The sequence below is a fragment of the Cottoperca gobio genome, chromosome 12, assembly GCF_900634415.1.
Source record: "Cottoperca gobio chromosome 12, fCotGob3.1, whole genome shotgun sequence".
NCBI lineage: Eukaryota > Metazoa > Chordata > Actinopteri > Perciformes > Bovichtidae > Cottoperca > Cottoperca gobio.
The window spans coordinates 5,104,350-5,126,092 of NC_041366.1; the positions used below are offsets into that span (position 1 = coordinate 5,104,350).

At 40.3% G+C, this 21,743-nt stretch overlaps 2 protein-coding genes across 2 annotated transcripts; one reads left to right on the forward strand and one right to left on the reverse strand.

The window, feature by feature from the left end:
• Positions 1 to 3,475: 3,475 nt before the first annotated feature.
• Positions 3,476 to 5,626, reverse strand: LOC115016967 (uncharacterized). Its single transcript, XM_029445121.1, has 4 exons — positions 5,030 to 5,626; positions 4,422 to 4,541; positions 4,104 to 4,312; positions 3,476 to 3,985 (listed from the first exon to the last, which is right to left on the reverse strand). Exons 1-4 carry the CDS (start codon positions 5,264 to 5,266, stop codon positions 3,772 to 3,774), a joined length of 780 nt encoding a protein of 259 aa, XP_029300981.1. The 5' UTR covers positions 5,267 to 5,626; the 3' UTR covers positions 3,476 to 3,771.
• Positions 5,627 to 6,498: 872 nt separating this feature from the next.
• On the forward strand, positions 6,499 to 20,865 carry man1b1a (mannosidase, alpha, class 1B, member 1a). Its single transcript, XM_029444621.1, is given in 15 exon segments — positions 6,499 to 6,830; positions 8,208 to 8,345; positions 12,537 to 12,645; positions 12,974 to 13,242; positions 13,776 to 13,918; positions 14,086 to 14,141; positions 14,144 to 14,203; positions 14,746 to 14,937; positions 15,489 to 15,637; positions 15,777 to 15,965; positions 16,478 to 16,668; positions 17,101 to 17,221; positions 17,895 to 18,089; positions 19,787 to 19,918; positions 20,517 to 20,865. Coding segments are annotated over 14 exon segments (2,118 nt in total). The 5' UTR covers positions 6,499 to 6,830; positions 8,208 to 8,243; the 3' UTR covers positions 20,727 to 20,865.
• The last annotated feature ends 878 nt before the right edge of the window (positions 20,866 to 21,743 follow it).

Consider the following 21,743-nt stretch of genomic DNA (forward strand, 5'->3'; position numbering starts at 1 on the left):
AAAACAATTAAGATCATCGTATATTTGTATAATTTACTAGAAAGCAACTAATATCAAGGCTAACTATATATAATTGTAGTTCTTAGGAAGGTAATGTTAACGTTACTTTGAAAATATTTTGTAATTTGGTCCCTAATTGTATAAAAGATGCAGACTGTTCAAGTGATGAATTTTCAATAGATATATTCCAGTTAATTGCTAGTGTAACCCAGATTATTGTTATTCAGTTGAACATGCACAAATGTAAAATGTGTCTGCAGGCAAAAATAAATTTGAACTCTAAAGAGAATCGTTTCTAAATGTCAATATTTACATGGGTTTAAATTGAGTATACATTTTAGTATTTTATAAGGACTTTTTTAAAGGAATTTTCCATCTGTTTTCTAACTGCGAACAGGTGGAATTAAATAAAATTAACTGCAATACCAAAAAAGGCCAAAGTTGTGTCAATACCTGTCAACCCTCCCGTTTTTCTCGGGATTAATCTATATGTTTCCTTCTAACCAGATATCCTCGCGTTTAGATATTGTCCCGTAATCATCCCATATTTTTAACCTTTCAAAAATAAAAATAGGCCTAATTTTAAAAAGTGAAAAAGGGTAAAGTGGCCTCTGGTAGAGCAGGTGGCAGTATTATGTTTAACTTTAGCTGAAAAGAAGAAGACGAAAACATATGGATGAGAGTCACGGTGAACGGGAGATAGATGGAGACGGAGTTGTACCTGCCAAACAAGTTAAAACTTTATGCAAGTACCAAATGAGAGGAGACCTTCCCTTATTTATTAAAAGCAGAGTCGGGCAAACTCGTGCTGAAAGTGTGCCATTCAGATGTTAGCATCGCATACGGCGGAAAAAGCGAAATATTAGAGTTACGTGGAACTTCCTTAAAATAAATAAGGCTATCATCTACCACTGACTGCATATTTGGGTTGTTAATATTGTTAAATTCGGTATGCACGTGGATAAATCTGAGAGTTCATATCACAGCCTGAGTGAAGGAATAACACGTGAAAGTTGTAAAAAGCCCCAAAAGCCGCATTTCACACCTAGTCCTTCAGTGATGTCCTACACAGTCCTACCTGAATTATTCCCCCTCTTAATACCATCATTATGACGCCATGGCTCTAGAAACTATACATTTAGACAGAAACGCAGTGTAACCGGGCGTTGCATCACCCTAACAACAGAGTTATATTAATATTTACGAAACATTTAGTTGTAAATAGCAGCAGTACAATGTGCAGTGCCTCTCGGAGGCTGTGAGCCGGGGGTACCACTCGTAGTTAGTGATTTGAAAGTGGCGGACAAACTCGGCCAAGGCCGTTCTCTTCTCACGATGTCTAGCTTTTCTTGAAAAATTTGTCTTGAAAATGGCGTTGTAATTATATCTGCGACCAAATCGATCTCTTCTCCTCCTTCAGCCATTGTGGGTGGAAAAAAAACAGCTTGTAGAAATCTACACAAATTAGTTCGTTCAAAGTTTGCTAGCTCTGCATAGCTTTGCCTCTCAATAGTGCATATCCAATCAAAAGACGTGCACGTGCTGACGTTATCGTACGCCTGCTAGCTGGCCCCGGTGTCCCCAACTCGAAATCTGATTGGTTAACGCCACAGTTTTGTCTCTGTTCACTTTAAGCAACAGGCGCCCGCACTGTTGATTCTGAAGGCCTCAGGGCAGATTTCTTGGACCCTAGATAGTACATTTAAAAACTAACTTTAGTGGGATTATAAAGTATTTTAAAGCATTTAGCAGCGATATATACAGGGAAAAGTCACAGATCAGTGCCTCACAGGCAGTAGTTGGGGAGGTTTAAAGGCTTCCCAATCAAAATACAGAAAATTAATACGGTTTATTTGACATCTATATGAAGGGAAACTCCTTTGCTATCAGTTCAAATAGATTTGACACTTTATTACTTTCTGTAGATGACTATTTCATACATTTATTGGCAAAGAGGAAACACAAAACTGTTGATTCTCCAGGGTTCGATTGGTGGCATGCTTCTTTGATTGGGCGAACGTGTTCAGTTGTAACTGACCAATGGACTATCGTGTTCAGTTTTAACTGTCCAATGAGCAACGCGCAACGGCCGATTTTAACAAGGCAAGGCAGCAACAGCAACAGCTAGGCTAGGAGCGGCGCTAACAGGTAGCAGCACTAGCAGCTAGCACTAAGCACAAGGGCGGCCAGACACCACACACCAGGGCAGGCCACATGAGTCTTGGCGACCGCAATTGCCCGATCGCCGGCGGCCAATAAAACCCCAGGGGGCCTAATAAGCCGGTGCGAGCGGTGGTCAAATGAGCCAAGACGGCCCTATACATGGGAGGGTCATGGGGAGGGGCGAAATGATTGGGGAGGGGGGCCAATTGTGCCCTAAAAATTGATTATATATATATATATATACGTATATGTTTATATATATATATGTATACGTGTATATATATATATATATATATATATATATATGTATATGTATATATATACGTATATTTATATGTATATAAGTATATATATATACATATATATAAGTATATATGTACATATATAAATATATATAAGTATATATGTACATATATATGTATGTATATGTTTAAGTATGTATATATTTATGTATATATATATATACACATGTATATATATATGTATTTATTTATGTATATATATACACATATATATATATATATATATATATATATATATATATATATATATATATACATATACATGTATATATCAGGTGGACTGTGTTATAATTATTGATGCAGTATAAACCATTCATTCGGGGTGACTTATCAGAGACTAAGTAGTTGCTAAAGTTCTCTGCTGGCCAACTCAAATAGAAAAGATAAAACAATTAGAAACATGTGATGAGACAACAGCATTCAAAGTTACACTCATTTATTTGAATCCCAAAAATCTGTTTTATGCTAATTCTTGTGGACACAAATGACTGAAGTGATGACTGCAGATAATGAGGAACTTTATTCAACAGTGCAAAGGATCAGAGGTAAACAGTAAAAGTGCAAACGGGTTGTCTTTTTTAGGGAGCATGGCTAGGAAAAGTATTTCACTGAAGTCTCAGGTGGAGCGTCTCTGCATTCTTCAAACCTCCGATTACTCTGCTTGGTGAGAAACTGCTGGTGGAACTGAGATAGGGAGGGTCACTCTCAGTTTGGGAGAGGAGCAGGAGTTGGTGGTGAACGTGCAGGATGGGGAGGAGGAGGAGGAAGCATCTCTGGTACACACTCATGTAGAAGGAAAGTGTCCTGACGGCCCTCGATCATCTTCTGGTAGATCTTGAAATCTGTGAAGTCCAACACCGTCTGGAGAAGAAGAAGAAGAAGAAGAAGAAGAAGAAGAAGAAGAAGAAGAAGAAGAAGAAGAAGTAAACAGAACATAAACAGAAAGGCAGCTTTAAACTATCTTCCCAGACATGCTATAAATGTGTAAACTGTAAGATCATAGTTGTGTATGTATCTCCGATCCTTGCTGTGTCACTGAGGTCTCCACATGGCAAGAGGATAGAAGCTGGCGGTGCAGGTTGCCAGGAGAGGCTGTAGGTGGAGGTTTCGGAATGGACACTGTCTGCCAGAACCTGCAGGTGGAGGCAGTGGTTGCAGGTTGCTGACAGAGGCTGTAGGTGAAGGTTTTGTCTCAGCTGTCTGCCAGAATCTGCAGGTGGAGGCAGTGGCTGCAGGTTGCTGACAGAGGCTGTAGGTGGAGGTTTGGCTGAAACTGTTTGCAGGAATCTGCAGGTGGAGGCTATGCCTACAGGTTGCTGACAGGCGGGGTTGGCTCTCCTGAAACATCGACATCATAAAGCGGAGGAAAGACAGCAACCCCGTAGGAAACGTCCACCAGCACCAGTCCGTCTTCATTTACTGATTGTGTGGACGTGGGACGGTCCAGTCTCTCCCACAGCTTCTGCTTGATTCGCCGTCCCAGAGCTAAACTGTACGGACGCAGACGACCACTCTTGAACCTGTGAGGAGCGGAAGACACAGAAATTAAATCAGAACGATGAATGAAACATTTTGCGACAGATTTCTCAGTGATTGGAAAATGTGTTAATTATCTGATAGATTGTTGACACAACATACCTCAGCATGTGATCCACAGCTTCATGGTAGAGCTGCTGGTACTCCTCCACAGAGCGGTTCTGTATCTTTACAGGTTTGTCAAGGTGCAGAGAAGCAGTGGGGGTCTGGAAGGCAGGTTTGGAAAGACGAGACACGGAGGTCCGCTTCCTTCCCTGGGGAAGGTCTGCAGAAGCAGGAGAGCGCTGGCGCTTTCGCTTTAAAACGGGCACCTGGAGAAGGTCAGCAACACACAGAGGATGTCAGGCTCAAGTAAACTTCTTACTTAACAACATACTTTTAACAATTTGAAAGAACAAACATGAGAATCAAATGTCTCACCTGGTCGTCCCTGCAGCAGGGACACTGTCTGCAGGCTGCAGGTCTCCTTTCACCCTCTGCCTGGCGTGCAGAGATTCTCCTTCCTGTCTGCTTGTACCGCAGATGGACGGGCACATCACACTGCAACAACACACACGTTAGAATGAGGCTTCACAAGTACAATTCAACGTTTTCAAAGCAGACATTTTGTTGAAAAGCAAAGTTGTTATTGCTAGATTTCTAGCTTCCTCAAGACAGGACAGGCAACAAAGCAAGAGACACCCACCCGCCCTCATGTCAGTAATAACTTAGTGATATATGTGTCGCCCATATTATATATATTATTATATTGTATGAAAGAATAATGTCACATATCTACTGGGAATTACTGTAGGCTTATGTACAAAGCCAAAGTGCTTCCCTGCCATAGGCCAATTTTAATTAGCTTAATTAAAATGCGTAATATCAATGTATTCCAGCTGGGAGATCAGTGATATACATTATGTTATTATATGTATAAAGGGAATATTATTAAAACATAATTGTACGTTGTTTTTAATGAATAGTTTGACGATTCGACGGGAAACACATAGAATACACTGCAGACTTTCAAAGTGATCAAATCTCACATTTTCCATGATGGAAGTTTGTTGCGTCTCTTTCGTTTGTCTCTGTGAGTCTTTACTTCTTGTCCGGATGTAAAAAGTCCTCAGTAGAAGCGATAATTTTGAAGAAACCGTCGAGTGAAAGTTGAGAAAAAACTTTTCTTGACCGTTTTCAGATTTTGTATATTTTTGAAATAATGATCGTATATAAATGATGCACCTGGAGAAAACCATAGCAACCATGGAATCCTCCACGTCCATTTTGTACACATGTTCTTACAGTCACATCTCATCTCTGTGATCTGAAGGTTATACAATCAGAGATCAACTCCATATCTAAATATGAATCTCCAGATCTGACTGCAGCCTCAGTCAGAGCTGGATTATATAGTTTGGTTGCTCAGATGTAACTCACAGTGTTTACAGCAGAGACAAATTGTTCATCTTATTCACCATTATCCACACACTTATTAATATAGCCTATCTATATATAAATAGAAGTAATGAAAGCAGCTGTTCTTGCATCATTAGTGGTACAGACCTGTTGTTGTCGTTACACAGATGGCCGATCATTACGGACAGACAATATTAGATTTTCGTGGAACAAACATTCAACTTCCAAGAAATAAGGCTATCATCTACCACTGACTGCATAGTTGTGTTGTTATTATTGTTAAATTCGGTATGCACGTGGATAAATCTGAGAGTTCATATCACAGCCTGAGTGAAGGAACAACACGTGAAAGTTGTAAAAAGCCCCAAAATCTTCTTCTTCTCTTATTTGGGAAAATATGAGGCCGGTTCACGGTCGGCAGAGCCTGTCAGCAATGTACCAATGACATTTGTATCAGCGGTCAATTACATAGTAAGATATTCATCTTTAATGCTTAATTAATATTTTTTTAAATCTAGATAAAGATAATTGTGCCGGTTTTTTATGGGAACTTGTGGGCAGCAGGCTTATCAACATGTACAGAGGGCAGCACGTGGGGTGATCAATATAGGCCCAGCATTAAACCTTTTCTCTGGGTCCCTCAACAGGTTAATGTGACCATGCATGTGCTTTACACAGAGTTTATGGAAAAGATAAACATGTACACGTTACTTTGAAAATATTTTGTAATTTGGTCCCTAATTGTATAAAAGATGCAGACTGTTCAAGTGATGAATTTTCAATAGATATATTCCAGTTAATTACTAGTGTAACCCAGATTATTGTTATTCAGTTGAACATGCACAAATGTAAAATGTGTCTGCAGGCAAAAATAAATTTGAACTCTAAAGAGAATCGTTTCTAAATGTCAATATTTACATGGGTTTAAATTGAGTATACATTTTTAGTATTTTACTAAAAGGACTTTTTTAAAGGAATTTTCCATCTGTTTTCTAACTGCGAACAGGTGGAATTAAATAAAATTAACTGCAATACCAAAAAAGGCCAAAGTTGTGTCAATAATAACTGTGTGTTGAAGGCTTGTTAAGGGTTAACGCTCAAACCGTCACAGCACATACACACGTCACGTGACGCGCTGCATCACTTCTCGCCAGTTCTTCACATTTCCGCATCTGCCTCTAGTTGTTCACTTGCTAACTTTAGCCATGTTTCCCTCAGTTGCACTTGTTTGACATTTCATGCAGCAGCCTCTCGTCGTGTGTGACAGTCGGACGGACTGCTGTGCTACATGTTGGTTTTCCTGACTGCCGAACAGCGTCACGTTTCTTTCAGAAACAAACCGAAGAAGCAAGCTAGCCTCTCGTAGGTAGCTAACAGCTGTCAAGCTTTCAGAGAATAACGTCGCTGTGAGGCAACCAAGCAGGCTCAAAGGTGAGGGGGAGGCAGCGAACATGGGACTCTGTGTTGTGTCATTGTGTCCGTGTTTAAACAGCATGTCAGTCATGTGCGGAGGGTGGAACTACAATTAGGAAATGCATTAGCCGACTGAGCTGAAATAGCCCGTTGCTGTAATTGTCTAATGCAGCTATTAGTTTGGTAATTAGTTTGTTAGTTATTTTCTATAACGTTAGGTACTTACTTGCATTTTTGAGTGAATTCTTAAAATATTTCTATTTCAACGTCACTGTAATTTTGATGAAGTAACTAGCTGCAAGCTATATTCCTATATTGTATTCGCCTTTGCTTTTGAAGCTGTTACTACTTGTAATCTGTGATCAAGCCGTGGCAGTCGATATTAGCTACACGGTAAGAGTGTTTTTTAAGTGCTTGTAAATTGTTATACCAGTTTCTCAAAACAACACTCCAGAGCAAATGTACGTGACGTCAGCTGTCCATGGTGCTGAAGAGGATGGTGATGAACAGTGTGATGAAAGCCGTGTCATATATTTATATATTAAAAATAGAGAATTTGCAATGCATAACTGTAATACATGACACAACATAAGTATTTATAAACGTGTATATTACATTAATAAAAGCCAAATGCATAATCAACAGTCAGCCTGTGTTGAAGTGTTTAAGATGGTATTAGATGTATATGTGATAACAACACAAACACAAACTGTTATTTGTGATTGTTATATGCTGTACATTGCAAATGCAAGTCAGTCACATTTCTAGTTTGATACTTACATTTTCAGCCAAATGTAGATACCATTATGTCGTTTCATTTGACCTGTTAGTTTAAGTAAAAAAAAAAGAAAAGATCACTGAGTCTTTGCACCTTACATTCATGTATGGACTCCAAACGTATTTCAAGACATGCAGTATAAATCAGGATTACTGAATTGTGGCGTTTTACTAGCCCATGCCTCCAAAACCACCACAATCCAAAACCTCTAAGTTATTACATGTACAGTGTTATAAAGCAGACAAAAGTTGCAAACTACTCACATTTGAGAAAATTGAACAATTTAATATGTGGCATTTTTATGATATGAATGATTGATCATAAAGATAGTTATCCGGTAATTGTCTGTCAATCAATCCTTTCAGCACAATGATGAGATGGACCCTACTTTCACATTATATATATATATATATATATATATATATATATATATATATATATATATATATATATATATATATATATATACATACATACATACATACATACATACATACATACATGCATACATACACACACACACACACACATATATATATATATATATATATATATATATATATATATATATATATATATATATATATATAATTTTCTTTTTACTTCTCTGAATGCAGCTTCTATGAGCTACGCCTGTTTTCCCCGATCAGAGGATGTATCCGCCTGCCAGAAAGGACTTCATCTCTCTGACACTCAGTGATCCGCACAATCACAACTACAACAACGCCAAACACCGGAGACAGTCCTGCTGGAGGGTGAGTTTACCTGTAATGCAGTGTGCAGATCTTGGCTCTACACAGAGTTTTACTACCTATTTGATGGAAGATAATGAGCTTGTGCCCAACTCATGTTTGAGAAAATTCACACCAGGCTGCTGTCACAGTTTGTCGTTGTTCACAGAAGTGCACACACCTCTGTAGATCTAAGGCTGTGTATTGGCAAGAATGTGGCAATACAAAATGTTTCATGAAGAAGAGGTTATGATTTTTAGGAAAACTGTCATAGTCTAAAGAATACACCACTATATACATAAAATCTGAGTAAAAATGTATCTTAGACCCTGTAACATCCAACATCAGAGCACATTTGAGAGGGCAAAATCGATAGTGATATTGTCTTACACCCATCTATAGGTCCATACACATCACTGCCATAGCACAGAGTTATGGTTGATGGCTGTGGTGGAAGATATGAATAACATCTTGTGTACAGTACATTTTGGTGACAAATTAAAGAAAAAAACCTCAATAAATATGTGGAAAAACATAACAAACTCAGATGCTTCCGTACAGGTTCACTGCATGGTTTGATGTGTATGAAAATGATGTGAATCATGTGCTATGACATGCACAGTCACCAGATCTTAACCCAACTGAAAGCCTATGGGAGATTTTAGAGCCTCCTGTTAGATAACACTCTTCACCACCATCATCAGAACACCAAATGAGTGAACACCTATTAAATGAAGGTGATCATCCCTGCAGTACACTTCAGAGACCTGTAGAATTAATTAATAAGTAATGAATAGAAAAGGAGCACAGACGTTTCCCTTTTGTCTGTCATCTATCTTTTATATTGTAATGCAGTACATTTTCTGATAAATGAAGGTACTTCTTATTGATATCGCGATCTTGTAAATCAAATAGTGCCATGATAAAGCAGTCCTGCTCATTGATTTTTAGTAATATCCATAATGGCCCAATGCAATACAACCAGAGATATTAAAGGCGTCACTGCACTTGGTTTTAATGATATAGAAAAATCTCCGGGGGCGGCTGTGGCTCAGGAGGTAGAGTGGTCGTCCAGACCCTGGGAGGGTCGGCGGTTCGATCCCCTGCATAAGTCAAAGTGTCCTTGGGCAAGATACTGAACCCCAAGGCACGGCGTGCGTGCGTGCGTGCGTGTGTGTGTGTGTGTGTTCTGTGTGTCTGTGTGTCTGTGTGTGTGTGTATGGTTATCCCTACTGATGAGCTGATGTGCACCTTGTATGGTAGCCACTGACTCTGTAGGAATGTGTGTGACTGGGTGAATGCTAACATGTGTTGTAAAGCGCTTTGAGTGATCGCAAAGATTGGAAAAGCACTATATATCCATTTACCATTTATATATGTGGATGTTACTCAGTTCTGACTGATCGTGGGCTCTGCAAAAAGGCTTCAGCTGTAAGCGTCCAACTGCTTTTTATCTTCTGATCACTTCACTGAGATGGAGCATGTCTGTCTTTATGAAATGTATCTTTTCTGAGACAAATCAATTCGTAGGTTTTCAGTCTTCCTTTCATATGCCTCCATTGTTGTGGAGCAGCATGAACTTTCAATCTCTTCAGATAAAAGCCTCCCCTGAGCACATGTCTCTGATCACTACAGTGAGATGATACAAATTCTGCTTATCTCACCGACTCTCTCCCGCATATTTTCTTTAATCCGGTTTTCTTTACTTTCAAATTTCTTACACGTCTCATTCCTCTTCATGCCCTCTCACTATGAGCCTCGCTCGTCTCCTTTGTTGGTTTGGATACTGAGGTTTTACAGGTTTTACAGGTTTTCATTGTGTTGCACTTCTCATTCCTCTCTCATACTTGTGTTTGGGGGGGGGGGGGCTTTCTTCACAAGTTTCCTCTTTCATTCTCGGTTTTATAATCTGGTTCATAATGAGACTACCTCAGTTGTTCGCTGGTTACCTACTTACTGTTTACTTTTGTGTTACACAGATAATCAGTTGAATGGCCTTGAATGGAAATGCTTAAAGTGCAAAGATTAGAATTGTATTTTTTCACCAAGCAATGAGAGATTTCTTTGCTCAGTATGTTCACAGCTTTTACTGTTAAGTGCAACATACACATGTTATTTACCGTCCTTGACGTCAACTGAGACCCGTAGCACACACCCAATGCACTATACAGACAGGGAACAGTGGCCAGGACGGGCCCCTCTGGTTACTGAGGGATGGCTCGGTACAGTTTATATGTCCGATACTAAAGAAAACAACTAAGCTGTTAATAATACATTTGTAGGGATGAGCTTTTTCTAACCTAGCCATCTACAGAACATCATGCTCAAACTGTGAAACAAATGGTCTACTCCCCTAAAGGAAGAAATGCATATTACATTACATTACAGGTCATTCAGCAGACGCTCTTATCCAGAGCCACCTACAGTGAACTAACTGCAGGGACAGTCTCCCTGGAGCAGCTCAGGGTTAAGTATGCTGTTGTGAATTCCTCATGTTGTAGAGAGACGGTGTTGCTACTTCTTCTTTTTTCAAAACCTTTCACACAGAACCTTTAGAAGCATTTTAAAATGGTCAGCACCCTTCAAACATTCAAAATGAAATTTAAAGTGCTACTTTGTTCAAAAGTTTAATCTAAGTATCTAGAATAACAAATTAATTATAATTCAGTATAAAATATATATATATATATAACTCAACACTAAATGTAGCCTATACGTCAATGACAGTTGTTGACAGATTAGTTTAGGCTAAAGGACTGTATCAGATTATAGGCTACTTTCTTCTTCTGATCCAGTGATTATGGCGGTAGAGTATCGGACCTTTACAGATACTGAGTATCGGATCAGCACACACAGTTGAAATGCGTTGAAGCTGAGAAATATGACAGTGGTGTAACCTGATGCACACCAAGACTGAAAACAATGGGTGCATGTGTTTTGCTGTATGGTGTGTGCTGCCAGTTAGTGTTTCCTTCAGTTTTTATTTTATTTTTCCCCCCAACAAATCTGCTTTATTTAAAGTTGGACCACCTTTATACACCTTTATTTATACACATAATAGTCAAATTAGTGCCCTCCTTTTATTTCCCCAATATTTGGAATCCATTTTTGCAACAAGTTGTAATCCTTAAACTGATATAAAAGACTAAGTAATATTAAAAATAATATTTTAATTTGGCAGATCATAAGCAAAAATATTTCTTTAATCACCAATCAGCTAAACGGCACAGTCGGCTCTCATAAAAGGAATTCATGTAGTCCTCTGAAATGAAAAGGCAAAGCAGCGCTCTCATCGACTGATGTGTAACATTGTGTTTCAGCAGTATATCAACAGACAGATCCTCTATAAAACCCCTTTTATAGCAGAGACGTTGATCTGGCTCAACACTCCCCTGTACTTGCGGGTCGTCAAATTTGATCACGGTTTATGGTTCCTGAGAAAATCATTCTCTGCAAATCATGTTCCGGAGAGTGGCTTGTTGGCTCAGTGTTTGTGTCCTCTCCACTTGCTTTACCCCAATCCACATTCTTTAACATTTCTAAAGACATGCAGGTCGGGTGGAAGCTCTCATTGTTGTGCGAGTGATTGTTTCAACAGCCAACCTGCCAAGCGAGCTCCCCTGCCTCCAGCCCAGTGCAGAAAATAAATAATTGTTTCTTCTTGTGCAGTATCACCTTTATTTATTTATATATATATATTTCAAAATACACCATTAGACTGAACAGAATGTGTTGATGCTGTTCTGTTGAATGAGCTTTAGCAAAGTAATACGTCCCATGAGATAAAGTCTGTTGTGTGTTCAGCTCACAGACGATGGCTCAATAGTTTCATGGTATTACACAGATGTTAATTAAGAGCGGGTAACAGAGTGGGACCACGCTTCCTGTTTGCCTTCTCTCCTGAGAGACCCTGACTCTGTCCCTCCCTCTGCACTGCTGGGTTGAGCTGGTTACCTTCAGTGTTTGTGAGCTGTCACTGGGCTTAACGCGTCAGGGACGGAGAGAAATGTTTAGTTCATACAGGGTGAGCCAGACCAGAAAGGCCATCAGGCTTTTCACTTTTTTACTCTGCTATTTTCAAAGGAAGCATAAACAGATATTTAAGCTATTTTAAGAGGGGAAAGATGTTAGAATCTTCTGACAGACGCTTGTAATTTAAATTCAGAGCTGTTGGACATGTTTCAGTGTAAGCTTTGTTTTTGTTTCTTCCTTCAGAAATGGAAGCAGCTGTCTCGACTCCAGCGAAGCCTCATCCTGTTGCTGCTGGCTCTGCTGCTCATATTTGGACTGCTCTCCTATCCCAGCATCACAGAGGAGTGGAGAGGTAAACAATGCCTTCCTGCATAACGCTAAAAAAATAAATACAAATCTCTATATTTTTTTTCATTGACAAAAAAAGAGGACACAAAATATTATAGACTGTTTTCAATGCAGCAGTTCCTTGTCCTGTCCTGCACGTGTCATATCAGGACTACACCGGCAGCACACAGTGAACACTGAAATGTTCAGTATAATCTGATGACTAAAACAGTTTTAATTGACTAAAACTAAACTCAGTCTTTGACTAAGAGAGGACTAAAATGCTCATACCTTTAGTTAACTAAACATACAACAAAAAACATATTGTTTTCTTGTTTATTCTGTGTGTTTAGGTTTTTCTGACAGGGAAGAGTGGCTGGAGCTGAATGACAGAGAGGTGAAGGATATTCTCCCAGGTGTGATGTCTGTATTAGATCAAACTGCAGGTAAAGCTCCGCCTCCTGTGGCTGGGCCAGCTGTGGGGCCAGCTGTGGGGCCAGCTGTGGGGCCAGCTGTGGATCCAGCTGTGGATCCAGCTGTGGATCCAGAAGCAGACCGCGCACATGCTGTGGTAGAGCCCAGAGGACCAAACGTCCCCATTTTGGCTAAACCTCCCACCAAGGTTAGAGTTGTGTTTGTATTTCTCTATTTATTTCACATCAATCAACATCAGTGAAAAGTAAACATGCCTGAGTCGGCCAAGATTGACACATTTACAGTCAGTCACTTGCATCACACATAACTAAAGTGTGATAATAAACAAACAAACCAAACTAATAACAACAGCTGTGCTTACACTACTTGATGTATTCTCTTTAATTCAGAGCTGCATGTGAGTTTTGCGATGACTTGTACAGTTGTCCCTGTGTCGGTGAGCATTGCGCTTTTGTAGAGAGATGTAGCACTAAAATAACAACGTTCAATGTATCTGATTGGGAGAGATATTAAAGAAGTATTCCATCACTGGTGACGAATCATTGTTGATGGGGTTCTCTGCTTGTGTACTTATTGCTGGTCTGTATGTTTGCAGTACAACAGTCCCCTATGCGACAGCTCCAACTGTGACTCAGTTTTCTGCGTGTAAAAGATGACTCTTGATACTAATGCCCTATGTTTACGATACACTTGGATTCTTATTTGTTTTTTTCTTCACAGATTAAGACATTCCCACACAAGAGAGGTCCACCGAGCCTGCAGAAAGATGGAAATATTTCAGGCACAGTCGGTGGGAAAAAGCAAGTGCAGCAGGTGGTTCAAGTTGAGCAAAGAGAGGAAGACAAGGAGAAGAAGATTGTCAGGTGATCTGTTTGTTGTTTGTCTGTACCAACTGTACAGAAGGTTTCCAACTGTTAAGAAAAGTAGATGACATATTAACATGATGTTGCTTATAATATTTGAATCAAGCATTTGACCTGTATCAGAGAAGAAGTGGTAAATGATGCAGGTTTTTACTTTTGTCTCTCAGCTGGAGAGGAGCAATGATCGAAGCCGACCAGGCCACAGAGCCTCCACCGTCAGCAAAGGGAGAGACGCTGCGGCGCCCCCAGCCCCAGCCGACCATGCTGACACTATCCCTTTGGAAGGTCAGTGCTGAATTACATGTTTTGGAGTTCTGACTAAGGTCTTTATACAGAGAGTGTGGTTGTGAGAAGATAAGGTGCGAGGTCTGCAACCCACAATGATCCATTAATCTGTCGTTTGTATTTCTGAATAATCCACATAGTTTAGTCAGAAAATTCCCAGAGCCCAAGGTCACTTCTTCACATGTCTTGTTTTTTCTGACCAACAGTCCAAAAACCCCAAAGATAATTTACTTAATAATAAGTTAAAAACTTTTCTTACACGTCGGGTCAACTGAGAAGCAGATTCTTAAACATATCATTGTCCGGCTTTACTCATATATGCTGTTTAAAGCCCAGCGCCGTTTTAAAGTTTGAACATTCCTAACAAGATAAAACCCCGCTGTGCTCAAAGCAGCAGTAGGCATGGCACAGAATGTTCCTTCGACTGAAAATAATGTGAAAATGAGGCGTGCACTGTCGAGAGAGCATCCTCGAAGTAACACAGACTTCTAAGATTACTCTTTCATTTCTTATTTATTCCTTTTGTGGGCCTTTGTTAGTAGTTTCAACTGGAACTGTGGACAGACTGGAGGCAGTGCGTGACGCCTTCAGACATGCGTGGAAAGGCTATAAGGACTACGCCTGGGGTCACGATGAGCTCAAGCCCATCTCCAGGTCTTTTGGCGAGTGGTTCGGACTGGGTTTGACGATCATTGATTCTTTGGACACAATGTGGATTTTGGGACTAAAAGAAGGTATTGTATGTCAGTTATCCCCTCTCCCTTGGGGCTGGGTATTATTCAGATTCATTCAAATGTTTCAATTTGATACAAAATATGATATAGAGATATGATTTAGACTTTTTCCATCCACCTGCATCTTTGAATGCTTTGTGGCGTGTACATAATTGTGCCATCTCTAAAAGGTAGCTTTGCATTTGGTCTCAATAAACTCTGCCAATTCTACACTTCAAGTCTTTTTACAGGTGTTGGGGAGTACTACTACATATGAAAACAAATTAGGTCGCTGTGTGAAGTATGTTGCATTGGTGCTGGAGACGAGTAAAACAATAAAAACATCTGGGGGTGTGGAGTTAGTTATGGTACCAGATCTCTACACCCTGCTCCTATGCTTGGCCTTGACTGTCTCTGGTGTTTTTTACGAGACCACTTGATCGTGTCCTTCCAGGCAAAACTCTTAGAAAAACCTCTTTGATCCACCATGTTGAATTGATGTCATCAAACGTATATTGTTATCTTCCTCTCTTTCTCCTTCCCACTCTTATACTCTAACTCACTCCACATAGAGTTTGCAGAAGCAAGGGACTGGGTAGAGAAAGAGCTCTCCTTCGACAAGAACGTGGATGTGAATCTTTTTGAGACAACCATCCGTGTCCTCGGGGGCCTATTGAGTACTTACAATCTAACAGGAGATCAACTCTTCCTAGAGAAAGCTGTGAGTCAATCCCTAACAGGCATTCCTGTTTCTTTCTGTTTAGCTTTTTTAGAACATCAGTCTAGTCAATAATGCTTTAACTCTTACAAGACAGAAGAAGTATTTCCACTCTAATTCTGCTTCTTCTCTCCACTTAAAGAAAGATATCGGGTCCAGGTTGATGCCTGCCTTCAATACTCCCTCAAAGATCCCGTTCTCAGACGTCAACATCGGAAAGGGAACGGCCCACCCCCCTCGATGGACGTCAGACAGCACACTAGCCGAGGTCACGAGCATTCAGCTGGAATTCAGAGAGCTGAGCCGCCTCACCCAGGACCCACAGTACCAGGTCAGAATACCAGGAGGGCATCGCATTAATATGTGTCCGAGTGTGTGTGTGTGTGTCCAATCATTTTGATGTGGCATTACTTCCAACTCTCTGAGATGGAGTGAAAAAAATGTATATATAGATAATTGACAGAGGGTTTGAGTTTGGTTACAATCAGACATTAAGTACATTTGTGTGATTGAAGTGACAAGCATGAGCAAGCATTCGCTTGGAATTCATCAGGTTGTCAGTTTATGAGTGATTCCAGAAACCGGAGTTTGCCTCTGATGATTTTAAGGCCAATCTGACATTAATTTGAGTAATTTCTGTCATAACCTTAGCCAGCCCTGTGAGACATCGCTTTTGATGAACCCAGTCTCATTAAATTGTGACATTGCTAACAGTTCTCAATGATAAATTGCTTAAAACAGTGTTTTTTGGCCCACACACCAGCAGTAAGTGGAGTGTGGGCTGTTGGGTTCATTATGTCATGTCTAGACGTTATGGTAGCTGATTTTCTTTAACCTTTCCAGAATGTTGTGAATGAGGTAATGAAGCTGGTCCACAAGCTGCCGGGCAAACACGACGGCCTGGTGCCCATGTTCATCAACACCAACAGCGGCCAGTTCACCCACAAAGGAGTCTTCACACTTGGTGCCAGAGCAGACAGCTACTATGAATACCTGCTCAAACAGTGGATCCAGGGAGGCAAGACGGAAGACGAGTAATTCCAACTTTACATTTCTGAGTCAATGTTCTGTGATTGTGAGGGAAAACAGAGCCAGTACCGAGACATCCAGTGTACTGTAAGTAGTTAGTCTGTCCGGCTTGCACGTTGCAGCTACAGCAAGTCAGAGCTTCTGTTCATGGTTTCAAGTTGATTCGAATTTGAAAATGTGAGAAAAGCATTGGTGAAGTTTTTGTTTTGCCTGATGTAGTGCATTGTAGTGGTATTCACTGCATTGTTCCACTTTGAGTCTTTTATATGTAACCTTCCATGTATTTTCCATATTGGGATATATGTCGACACCAGAAGAATATTCTTATTTTTAAAGTTGGATACTGACTTCAGTCAAGTTGCACAGTCCTAAACAAAGTCACTACTGGCTGAATAATATGTCTAATATAATACTGACTAATATTTATGTTTTTCCAGCCTGTTGGAGGACTACCTTCAGGCCGTGGAAGGAGTGAGAAAACACCTTGTGAGACAGACTGGGCCCAGCAGATTGACCTTTGTTGGAGAGTTGTCCCATAGCCGCTTCAACCCTAAAATGGTAAGGATGCTCACCAAAATCACAGTGCGAAATATACAGGCCCTTAAAGGGATAGTTGGTATTTTTTGAAGTGGGGCTGTATATACAGTAGATTACGTTCGGCGTCTCCCAGTTTGGAGAAACAGACAGGTGTACCAGCACGGAAGCTGAGCAATGTACTGTTGTGGACGGGAACAGCAGCAAAACATATTTGAGACGCATGTCTGAAAGCAGCGTTACGCGGAGAACATAATCTAAATATAGCGTACACTTATATTAGCTTCCATGCTGGTACTCCTGTCTGCTTCTCCAAACTGGGCGCGTGCCGTCATCTACTGTAGTAATACACTGACTTTTACAAACCCAATTAAAAAAATCTGAACTATCTGGGCCTGCTGAAAAACTCAAAATCTAATTTTGTAGTGTTGTTAATTATGTATATATTGTGGCCAACTTAGACCTACTCTGCTTTAGGAAGTACCACACACATCACAAGGAACCCTGATTGTCAAATGGTATTTTGCACACTGCCAAAAGTCAATGAACTCCCATCACAGACAATGGCCGCCTTGTTCAATCAATCAGCCTTTGTGCCTTTTGTTGAATCAGTAGCTGTACAAACCATTGTGGAGTCAGTTCAATCAATTCTGTCATCAGTCTCGTCCTTCCTCATTGGACCGCTCTATCTCTACAGGACCACCTTGTGTGCTTCCTGCCAGGAACCTTGGCACTGGGGGCCCACAACGGCCTCCCAGGGGACCACATGGATCTGGCCGTGCAGCTAATGGAGACGTGTCACCAGATGTACAAACAGATGGAGACGGGGCTGAGCCCAGAGATTGTACACTTCAACCTGCAGGCCAGTGATGGGCATGATGTTTTTGTCAAGGTGAGGCTAATAGCAGAAAGGTGGCATTGACTCTCCTTTTTGAAATCACCATATTTGCAACAATAGCTTCACTTTGTTATATCTTTTGTTGTATGTACTTCCTCATTTTCGTGTGTGTGTGTGTGTGTGTGTGTGTGTGTGTGTGTGTGTGTGTGTGTGTGTGTGTGTGTGTGTGTGTGTGTGTGTGTGTGTGTGTGTGTGTGTGTGTGTGTGTGTGTGTTTTAGGCATGTGCGATGTACCATTAATTCTAGCCTATATGTAATGTGACTTGTGAAGGTTCATTTCAAAGTTTAAGTTAATTTAAAATTCAAAAAATGCTCGAAATGGCAACTGACTTTTACAAAGTGTTGTAGACACAAATACTAGGGACCAGTAATGGTGGAAACTCAAATTTAAATGAATGTGCATCCAAATGCACAATCTTTGTTTTAGTGTCTTATAGTGATGCTTTTGTGGTGGTGATGGCGTTGTGGTCTAGTGGTACGGCTTCCAAACAGAACACCAGAAGGCTGTGAGTCCAACACCAGGGCTGCCACCATTGTGCCCCTGAGCAAGGCACTTGACCCTGAGCTGCTCCAGGGAGACTGTCCCTGTAGTTAGTGCACTGTAAGTCGCTCTGTAAAGAGCGTCTGCTAACTGACCTGTAATGTAAAAAAATAAGCTTTCTTTTGAATGTACATTCTGTAAATTGAAAGAAGCTACACAAACCGAAAGGAGTGAGAACTCACTGAGTGACTAAATGATCATGGGAATTATGATCTTAACCTTCTGATCCTACCTCAGTGCTCAATTTCTTTTTCATTAACTGCTCTATGTTTATCAAAGCACCCAGTATTATTGTACGTGTCTCCACTGCTGCCTTCATTAACCTTAAATATAAGTTTGAAACATTGTAGAAGCTCATTCTAGTTCTAGGATTAAAAACTAAGGCGATAAATGTCATATTATATTAAATGTATTTGTTATGAATAATTCAGTGAGAAGTAAGCACTGATTAACACTTTTAACATCCCCCGTGTTCTGACATATGTTTGCACTAATGTTGCATATTCTAGGGTGTTTGATTTTCAGTGCACATATTGATTGACATGTACGATTGATTATAGACGCTTTTATTCAAGTCAGGTAAAGATAAGGTAAAACAAATTAGGAGAAGTAAAAATAATTCTCAATCCTCAGTCAAAATAAAGTTCATAAAATAGATAAAGGTCTCTCCAGAGCCTCTGGGCCGGTCTGATTGGCTGTTACTGTGGACTGTTTTATTCAACAGCTTAAGGATTACTTTTATAGAAAGGCTTTTCATACACTCATTCATTATTTATTGTATTTTTTATTTATTCTGTTTTATTTACTTAAAACATTGGTTGACAAATCCGTAGTGCTTCCAAAAACTGAATTCTCTCGGATCAGGAGCATCTCTATAGTTTGTGTTATCTAGCCTCTGGAGGTTTTCAAACCTGTTCTTCTTTCTTCTCTTTTCTTATTCTTTGTGCTGGCTAATTTCTTTTCTTTGTTTTTTCACTTTACCATCAAAGTGCTATGAAGGATGCCCCTGCTGTCCAACTGTCTCTTTGAAATTCAAATCTGTCTGCTCTTAACTTTAATCTTACCTGTCGCTATGCTCACTGATTGTTTACCATATATGTTCACCTTTTTTCTAGATTTAACATTTATTGACAAGTCCTTTATCTTCCAGCCTGCAGACAGACACAACCTGCTGAGACCAGAAACGGTGGAAAGTCTGTTCTACATGTACAGATTCACTAAGGACACCAAGTACAGAGACTGGGGATGGGACATACTGCTCAGCTTCAATAACTACACTAAGGTACAAACCAACTGACCACAGACCAGCTTTAGTTAATGCGGCCTCAGCCTTCTTCGCAGCATTTCTTCTGCAGAATAAATCCGGCTGAATATCAGGCTCAGTTAAATCATTGTAAAAAGTATCCTCGTCTTTAACCTCCTCTGTATTCATATTTTGAGATATCATTGTTGCTGTTGGAAACGTAGCTAGTTTACAATACAAGCGATGAGAACAAGGAAGTTCTGTTTTTTTTTAAAAACTTTATCAACACAATGAAACTTAGGAAGTCTTTGAGCGGCATCTAGATCATCCCCATGGCCAACCAAAACAAGCAGGTCTAATGACAATGACGACGATGAGTCTGAGATTACAGTACAGTGAAGTCGTAGAGAAAGCCTGCCTGTTAATATATTTTTTTAAATTCCATAAACACTGATAATATTTGACCGGAGTATCTCCCATTTGTTTGGGACAAATCTTCCCAGACATCACCAGTTCATCACCAGTTCTTTCTATAACAGAAACCCTGGCCTAACCTAACAGGCTTATTGGTTTAACTGCAATTACATTAGAGTGTTGTGCCCACAAACCAGCTGACCAAACTCCTCCACCTCCGCAGGTCCCCGGTGGTGGCTACACGTCCATTAACAACGTCCGTGACCTCGAAAACCCCGGACCCCGGGACAAGATGGAGAGTTTCTTCCTGGGTGAGACGCTGAAGTACTTGTATCTGCTCTTCTCTGACGACATGGAGCTGCTCAGTCTAGACAAGTATGTCTTTAACACGGAGGCCCATGCTTTTCCCATATGGCCCTCCCCACCCAAGTGATGTCACCATACTGGAGAGGTCTGTTCAGATCCAGCTCACAGAGTCCTCTAGGAGTCAAAGACTTTGCCGCTCTGTCAGGTAACCATCCAGGCTGGACTGCTGTGTTGAGCAGTAAAGGAGACCTGGCTCGTCCACCTGTACTTAGACCCGTTTCCATGTGGAGGAGTTTATTTACTTTTTCTTTATTTTTCCTAAGGAAAAGGTTTGTGTTAGAGCTGGTCTCTAATGTAAAAAAGCTATTTTAAAATCAGCTCTGACTAACTGGCTCCAACAGGAGACAAGCAAGAAGATGGTGAGGGCTTTATTACTGAGGTGACTGGGACAGTTCATGTATGTATGTATGTGGTAACAACAATCATGTCATCCCTAAGTGTTTCTTTGCTTTGTCAGATGGAAGTCCTCATTAGTACTGCCGTCAGGTGTCATGGCAGCGAAGGAGTCTACAAATAACTCATGTTTGAAGCTGCAGTAACTAATAATGAAAATCTATGGACACGTTCAGCTACATGTATATTTAAACAATTGCTCTAGTGAAGGAGTCTCATATTATTTGTAAAAGGCTTTACTTTGGCAACGCCGAGTGCACTTTCTCCTGTATAAAAATGACATAAAAGAAGTGAAGTTAGACTTTTTGAACTCTTTTGAGACGTCTGTCCCCTGTGTTGTCCCATCCTAAGTGTTTAGGAGCAGTGGGCAGTTAAGGTGCCGTGTCCAGGGACCAAGTTCAGTTCTGAGGCCAGTGCCTTGCTGAAAAGCAAATGCAGTGCAACAATTCCTAATGCCTAACATGCATGTCTTTAATTAATTAAAGACTTTAATAACGTAGGTGTATGGCTCGTAAACTTGATATAACCCAGGAGTTAAACAAATACAATTATTTAAAACTATATTGGCTAAGCCTGTTTTTCTACTTCTGTCGGTTTCTGATCATTTTAGCTTCCGGTTGTTGAGCTCAATGGATTCTCGTTGCATGTTTTCCCGACTCCCATTTTCTGGCAAAAAGTTGAGCAGATTAAG

Coding starts and splice junctions, on each gene's coding strand:
- LOC115016967 (XM_029445121.1), bottom strand. CDS start 5,266: ATGGACGTGGAGGATTCCATGGTTGCTATGGTTTTCTCCAGGTGCATC. Junction 4,542..5,029: donor AAACTTCCATCATGGAAAAT/GTGAGATTTGAT, acceptor GTGTTGTTGCAG/TGTGATGTGCCCGTCCATCT. Junction 3,986..4,103: donor GCTGTGGATCACATGCTGAG/GTATGTTGTGTC, acceptor CGCTCCTCACAG/GTTCAAGAGTGGTCGTCTGC.